Here is an 8,064-nt window from a genome sequence, read left to right as displayed (position 1 = left end):
TAAAATGTCATCAATATAAAAATACACTGAAGACGTTTTACAATGAGTCATATATATAAGTGATTTATATTTTGAAAATCAGTATAAAAAATATAAAGTTTTTCATCAATAAAATCAATATAAAACTTTATTCTTAATAAGTTTTTACATTGATTCACAATGTAAAACTCTACTCCATCTAAACGGAAGCGGAGCCGAGGGGGACCCAAGGAAGCCACGACCCCGCCTATGGCCCAAAAATCCCCCCTCCACCCCTTCATCTAAATGTCACTAAATTTAAACTGGAATAGAGTTTTATGTCGATCATAAGTATACGTTCCTTCCAAGCGCTTCCAAATGCAGCCCAAGTAACCTGGTTTCCTTTGACTACAGTCCCACCAGATATCTGAACGATGGTGGGTCCCGCCAAGTTTCCTTTGACTACATCCTTAGTTCTTTATCAGTTTATTGGGTGATTAAATGACTTGGGATGAAACGAGCAGACGCAACATTCCTGAGTGCAAAAGCCCACGTGGGCTGAATGGGTCCCATGTTTGACGGTCCACGGTCCACACACAATAAGAAGACTGAAGACTAAAGAGAGGAGAGTCGGTTGAAATTTGAAATTATCGATCCATTCAATGTGGGCCCGACGACAGTAACGTGGATGTGGAGGAAAGGCTAGTTTTCGATCGAGGTTTATGGATGCCAGCTGTTCGTTCTTGCCTGCCATGTCTGCTCTTTTTCTCTATCTCTCTCCTTTGTAAGAGAAAAACGTACGAATTGAAAAAAGAGGTGGCTGTTTCAATGGTTGCGGCTCTGCTCGAGGGAGCCTTCTTCTACAGTTGCATATATTAAGGTAGACACGTGGAATCCTCATAACACCACCCTCACGCTCACTTGGGGACCACCATATAAAAGTCTAGATTCCGCCGCCATTGCTCCGATTCTTTTTCCATCACGTTTTTTAATTTCTATTTTAACATGCCACCTTTTTTTCGCACCATAACTTTTAATTTCTATTTTACCATTCCAAGGGTCTGTTCGTTGAATGATACGGAGAATCGGAGCAGTCACTGTATCCCCCCTATTTATACGATGCGTCTCGTCAAATCAAGTAATAGTAGAAAAAAAAGAAAATTTTTAATTAACACCCTGTAATTTGGGTCTAATACCATTTTGGTCCCCGAATATTATAATACAATAATCCAATATTGGCACTTTGAAAATGTGTGAATCTAATACCTATTCTTAACCTAGCATGTGAAAAAATATAAATATTTTTTGAGTATCATCTAATAGTTTTGAGAATATTTGAATAATTCTAGCTTTGGGTGTGTTATTGCACATCTTTTCGCCAGGACCACCCATCCTATCGGGCTGGAAAATAAAATTTCAATCACAAATACCGAATAAATCATTTCCAAGAAATAATTAACACCAAAAGAAGAGGAAAATACATATACCTCTCTAATGCATATACCTCTCTATGCAAAAATTTCTCAAGGAAAAACAATACATAAAAATGAAGGCACTCAAACATTTGCCTTTCTAGTTTATTCATTGGATTCCACTTTCACATAACCTCCTTATTGCATCCATTTAAGTAGGAGTGTCAATGGACCGGTTTGGGGTTGGATTCCGTCCAAATCAAAATCCATTTAGATGGATTGGACGGACCATCTAAATGTTTTATTTACTATTGCTTTGGTTTGGGGTTGTTCACTATTGTTTTGGTTCAACCATAACTCCTGAGGAAGAAGATGATGAACAATGTTTTGAAGGGTAATTTTGATATTTTCGAAAAATTTAAATTGCATATGTCATCACGTGTTATACATAACTGATGGCTTGTTAACAGTAGGTATTAGATTGACACGTTTTGAAAGTTCAAGTACTGAGTTGTCACGTTTTAAAGTTTAGGGACCAAAGTGGCACTAGGCCCATCGTACAAGGTACTAATCGGGAATTTTCCCTAAAAAAATAATAATAGACTAATGAGGTGTTTGTCAAGTCTTTTATTATAGTATTTTGGATTTTCAAAATTTGGTCTTTCTATGTTTAGCAATGAAAGACAAGAAGTCGTAAAGACTTATGCCCTAAAAAGTGTATAGAAAACCAAAATGACTAAAAATTTGGAAGCTTCAAGTCTTACATCACTTAAAACTTTTCATTTACTGCTTCATAGATCATGGTGGAGTAGAATACTTACTAAAGGGTCTAGATCTTCAAGGATAAGGCCTCAAAAGCTCATTACATCTTTTGGCCATCTAGAGTAGGATACTTACCATAGGTATTGTTTGACAATCTTTTGGCCATCTACAGTAGGATACTTGCCATAGGTATTGTCTGACAAGTCTTTTAAGAAAGATCTTTTGATGGTCCACATGGCCAAAGAATATATTGAGCTTTTAGAGTCACTTGTTTTTAAAAATCAAGATCATTTAATAAGTATTTTAGGAGGTGTTTGATAACACTTTTCAGACATTTGGCATTCTAGAAAACTTGCTTTTCAGACACCGGATGTGTGTTTGAATAGATGATCTTAAACGAATTTTTAGATTTGAACTAGCAAGACTTGAGCTAGGCATTGACACGATTAGATACGTTTCAGACCTGGCCAAAAGTCCAAAATAACTTTATATATTTTTAAAATGACTTGTTATGCCCCTCTTTTAACTTGAATATGAGGCCATTCAAACTCTTCAACTTGAATAGGAAAGGAGATCCACCGCCCTCGATCTCTTTTTTGATATATTTTTTGGCATTGTTCTTCTTCTCCACTTGACGCAACAACGAACAAGCTTCTACCTCCCCCCCTCTCTCTCTCTCCCTTCTTCTTCTTCTTCTTCTTCTTCTTCTTCTTCTTCTTCCCCAACGTTCTTTGCATCCTTTGCTTCATATCATCGCACTACAACTCCTAGCAGTCGTGGCGCCACCCGTGCCTAGTCTCTCTCTTTACCATTCCTTATTCTTCTTCTCTTTCTCTCTCTCTCTCTCTCTCTCTTCTTCCCTTCGTCTAACTCCCCTATTCTCATCGCCCCTTTGACCTCATGGCTCCCCTATTCATCACCGTCACTCTTCCACCACTACAATTCTTTGGTTTCATCTTGGACTTCTACTAGCTTGTCAAGTGCTATGATACATTTCAATCACCCTCACGAAAATCAATGGAGTCTAGGACGTTTGTGAGGAGAGTCCAAAACCTTAGTCAATCAACCAATACATCGATCTAGTGTTTCAATCCTGTTCGTAATTGATGATTCACACCATCTCCAACCTGCATCACAATAGCATTTTTGGGCGAAATCTCAAGTCCTGCGAACCTGACCCAACCCAACTCAAAAAAACAATGTTAGGGTCTCATATTTAACTAACCAAATGTGAAAATGACCCAACCCAACCCGAAAAAACTGGGTTGGGTTGGGTCATGGGTCAACCTACTGATCCAATTGTCAAGTCTAATTGGGACTATTTATGCATTGTTAGAAGTTTCCACTTTTTATATTTTTCTATTTAGTCTTTACTTTTTATAGTTTACTCTTTAAATTGTTAAATGTTTAAGTTTTTTATTTTGTATTTGGAATTTTAAGGTTAATTCTTTTAATTTTGACATTTTTCATGTAATTTTTCTTTATTTTTAAATTTCAATTATTTTTTGGATAACCTGAATTGACCCATAGGTCAACCCTAACCCGAAAATTTAGGGTTAGGGTCAAGCATTTGACAATCCAACCCAAAACTCAATCCGACCCAAAATCAACCCAAAGTACCTTGACCCAACCTGAACCCGACCCACCCAATCCAATTGCCAGGTCTATGTGGAAGCAATAGTGATTTTATCTTCATCAATTATTTCCCTCATTTCAGCATAGAAACAACAATGGTTTTATCTGCATCAACCATCTCCCATTGCAGCAAATCCCATTCCTTGGCCACACTACAAATCTGGTAATCTTCGGAACTTATCTCCATATTCTAAGTTTTGGTGCGGTTGTCTGATGTCATCAATGAGAACCGGGTGATAGCACTTTAATGAATTTGAGTTTATTATTGTCAATGTTATATGAATTCTCTCCTAAATTTCTGGTATGAAATCAGTCAATTGTTAGCGGTGATTGAGGTTAGAGACAATGGTGAAGCTCTCCACAAGGCTATACTCTACAAGACCACTAAACTCAAAATTACCAAATAGTATATTTTAGGGGTAAAATAGTAAAATCAAAGAATTTTAGATGTTGAAGGATTGACCAAAACAAACAACATTATCTATTCAGAGCCTCTAAAAATAGAAAAGCATGTATACTACTTTTCAGATTTTAGACAAATAATATATTTTTAATTTTTAAAAGCTTCTTGATTTTTGGCTTTAGTGAGTTTTCTGGAAGGGAAAATCTATGATACAAAAAAGATATGATATGGAAAGAGTTTTGATCAATTAAAGCCCACCCATGAATTTTGATTAATGACACTTGATTCGCTACCATGTTTATGATTCTAATTTATTGGTCGGTTGTTTTTCCGATATCATATTTTTTTCATATCATAGTTGAACCCTTCTGGAATACAAGTATTTTCAATTTTTTTTTTTTTATTACCAAACGATAAAAGAGACCAAAAATTGATCTCTAAACTTAGGGTTCAACTATGATATGAAAAAGATATGATATCCAAAAAAAACAACTAACCAATAAACAGGAATCATAAAGGTGGTAGTCAATAAGGTATTATTTATCAAAATTCATAGGTAGGTTTTGATTGGTCAAAGATATATCTTTTCCACATCATAAATTTTCCCCTAAACTTAAAAATAAAGCAAAAAAACTGTACAAAAAGACTTGCCAAACGCCTAACATGAGACGCCCCAACACTGTGCGTTGTCTATTGTATCATCATACTTATTATGGACTTATTAAAACACACAATGTTGTCTATTTTCTCATCATACTTATTCTGGACTAATTGATAATTATAAACATAAATAAATTGATATTGCGGGCCCTCAATCCATCCCAGCCCCAGCCCATTGGTTTCAATCAATCACAATTCACACACAGAGAATAGAAAGTTTGAAGCAAACAAAAAGCAGCTATCAGGTGACCATACATTCCACTCACGTGATCAAAGAGTCATTGAAGCAGATAAGATCAAGTTAAGCTTTTTCTAAAAGCCATCGCTAATCAGTGACTAGACCACTCTCCGACCACTGGGGTGATGCCACCTGTCCCAGTCATTTTCACTTTACTTTTCTAATGCATATTGGTAAAGGTGGAGCACTCTTCTTAATCCGGTCCATGCCCCATGGACTTCGCTTAAAAGAAGAAATTCCACTCACTAATAATTATTATACACAAATAAATTTATTCAATAAGATGCAAGAAAAAGCTGGAGACGTGGAGCCAAATTATTCACAAAAAAAAAAAACATTTAATATTAAATTTGGCAAGGCTTCTAAATTAGATCAGTACAAAAGTTAAGCTAAAAGAATGAGATTCAAATATCTCAAAGTACATAATTTCAAGAGAGAAAAAAAAAAAGGAAGAATCCACAAGATAAAAGTCTAAGAATCCACAATTGGGTTTCCCTTCTTCCAATATCCCCTTTGTATCCTAATTAATTCTGATTTCTCTGTCTTGTAATTTTTTAATCTATGTTCTGCTTTCTTTCTACACATTTTCCTTCATTGTTTGGAGCTTTTGTAAGCTAGCTAGTACTTAGTAGCCTATTAGCCTACTGTCGCATGAACCAAATATCCTCAATGTTCCACAAATTGTCCGATGTGTCCCCATCGACCAACCACATGTTGTTCTGATCGATGGCTTGGAAATCTAACCCTTGGTTAAAGTAACCAGTGGGGCTAGTTAGGGATTCCTGATAATTAACCTGGGAGGCTTGGAAATTGTCGACGTAACTGTTGGGCTGAACAGTGGTATAGTAATCGGCCAGGTCCGAAACCGGGGATACTTGAGTTTCTATGGAGTCTGATGAACCGGCGGTGCTCGAATTCTCAGGGGTGAAGCTGGTATTAACTTGGGCAATCCCGACGTCGTTGTTGCTCCCCGCAGACGGGACCTGACTCGACATGATATCGGAATTGTCACCGTTGATGGAGTGATAGGCGACAGTGGCGGTGTTTGTCGTCGTCGTCGACGTCGTATTGGCGGTCGAAGAAGCTGCAGCAGCTGCCTGGATTCTCTCGACCAACCTCGGCATCCATAGATAACGCATGGTGTCTTTGAATTGTTTGCTGTTCACGTCACATTGGAGTTGCTTTGCGTGCTTCTGAACCCTTGTTCTCCAGTAGTTTTTGATCTCGTTATCGGTTCTTCCTGGCAAGTATTGAGCGATTTTAGACCACCTGGAATCGTTCCCGGAAACAAAGAAAGTAGATTAGATTAAATGACACAAAACAGTCAGAGAAATAAAACCGGATGATACTAAGATGGAGATTTTGTCAGGCATACCGATTCCCCCAGCGAGAATGAAGTTCGAGAATCAAAAGCTGTTCCTCAAGGGTGATGTTTCCACGTCGAACGTCCGGGCGTAAATAGTTCAACCATCTTAATCTGCAACTCTTTCCGGTTCTCTTCAGACCTGTTTCAAGGAAATGGGGTTAGATTCGAATTCAAGAAAGACACCAGAAGGTCCCATTCTTTTTCTTTTTTTAAATTTTGGTAAAGTTTTCTGAGAAGCCCATTTTCTCACGGTTTGTTCTTCCTTCTGTTGTTTATTGTTCAGTGATAGGATATTCCGACATATCTATGGTTTGTTATTGTTTTAAATGGTCTAGCCAAATATCCAAATTGTTTTACATGGCTTTTCTATATTCTAACCCAATCTCATTATATAAAAACAAAGGTCTTTTGTATGTATATCTTTTCATATAGCTTTGTTTGAGCAAAGGACCTTTGTTTTCATCGAAATTCTGGAAAAGAGAAAGAAAAGATGGAAACGATTATTAATTTCTTTCGTGCTTTCTTTTCTTTTATTGCTCGTCGGTTTCGGCTCTAGAAGCTCTTGGCTTTTAAACCAGCTGCAGGCTTGAAGACCCACAACTCTGTTTTAAGACAGATATGTAGAAAAGAGAGATGAAAAAAAAAAAAACACTATAAGAGCAATCCGTTTGGATGGTATTTTACCTGCGCACCGGGCGAGGGAGTTCCAGCGACCTTCGCCATGATTGGCAATGTAATTGATGAGTATGAGATCCTCTTCGACAGTCCATGGACCCCTTCGAAGGTCTATCTCTTCTTCACTCGAAGTTCCAGAGATGCAACCTCTCCCGTTAACATCCATTCCCTCAAAATGGAGAAAGAGTTCGTTGATTGACAGAGAAAAGACCAAAGGAAAACGAGTGTCTGTTCTGTATCCGATTGAGAGAAGTAATAAATGAAGAATGGGAGAGAAGGGGAGGAGGGAGAGAGAGACAGAGATGTGAATCAGATTGGACTAATTTGGAGGGATAGAGAGAAGTGGCGAATTTATAGATGGAAGATGGATGGGAATGAAAAATATTAAATAGTGTGGGCATGTGAGAGAACACGCCGCAAGAGGGGATTAGATTAATTTATAAGAATCAATAAAACCTGTTTAATTAGCTATTAGTTTAATGCTAATAGTGACTAGGATAGTTTTGAACTTTGACACTTTGACTTTCGGGCCGCGTCTCTCCGACTCTTGCTGGGTAATAAAAATTAACAAGCTTTCGCCTTGGTGGGAAAATGGTTTCTTTTAATTAGTGGGTAGTGCAATTGTGGTCCACCTGAGCTGCACGAAATCGGTCCGGCTGCGTCTTTCTTGGACCGCACAGGTTATTATAAGCCAAGTTAGCTAACAGAGCTTAGTATGCAATGAAACCGGAGTGTTCAAGTCGGAGAACAAGTTGACTTGGTGAGGTGGCATAAGGATCATTCCTTGTTGTTGGACTTACGTGGGTGAATGAAGTCAAGCGGATCTGTTCCTCACAAATGAGTGACTCACAGATATATCCACTTTACATTGGGAATATCTTCCATTAATAATAACTAATAAATACGGGAAATGTTCCTAATGCATTGTAAAATATGCGTGTGAGACATTAGGTGT

General features: G+C 37.6%; 1 protein-coding gene across 1 annotated transcript; it reads right to left on the bottom strand.

Annotated features, from left to right (window-relative positions):
• Window positions 1-5,383: 5,383 nt before the first annotated feature.
• MYB108 (myb domain protein 108) lies at window positions 5,384-7,468 on the bottom strand. Its single transcript, XM_088986224.1, has 3 exons — window positions 7,119-7,468; window positions 6,444-6,573; window positions 5,384-6,337 (listed from the first exon to the last, which is right to left on the bottom strand). The coding sequence occupies exons 1-3, from the start codon at window positions 7,273-7,275 to the stop codon at window positions 5,710-5,712; spliced, it is 915 nt and encodes a 304-aa protein (XP_088842350.1). The 5' UTR covers window positions 7,276-7,468; the 3' UTR covers window positions 5,384-5,709.
• Window positions 7,469-8,064: the final 596 nt, after the last annotated feature.

This window comes from Nelumbo lutea, chromosome 4 (genome assembly GCF_056320005.1).
Source record: "Nelumbo lutea isolate HS-2025 chromosome 4, American lotus-T2T, whole genome shotgun sequence".
Classification (NCBI taxonomy): Eukaryota; Viridiplantae; Streptophyta; class Magnoliopsida; order Proteales; family Nelumbonaceae; genus Nelumbo; species Nelumbo lutea.
This window is presented reverse-complemented; position numbering and strand designations above follow the sequence as displayed.

What these genes read in the sequence shown, in the direction of transcription:
- MYB108 (XM_088986224.1), bottom strand. Translation starts at nt 7,275, where the DNA reads ATGGATGTTAACGGGAGAGGTTGCATCTCTGGAACTTCGAGTGAAGAA. An exon ending in CTCCCTCGCCCGGTGCGCAG is followed by an intron (nt 6,574 to 7,118) that starts GTAAAATACCAT and finishes TCCTTGAAACAG; the next exon opens with GTCTGAAGAGAACCGGAAAG. An exon ending in CATTCTCGCTGGGGGAATCG is followed by an intron (nt 6,338 to 6,443) that starts GTATGCCTGACA and finishes GAACGATTCCAG; the next exon opens with GTGGTCTAAAATCGCTCAAT.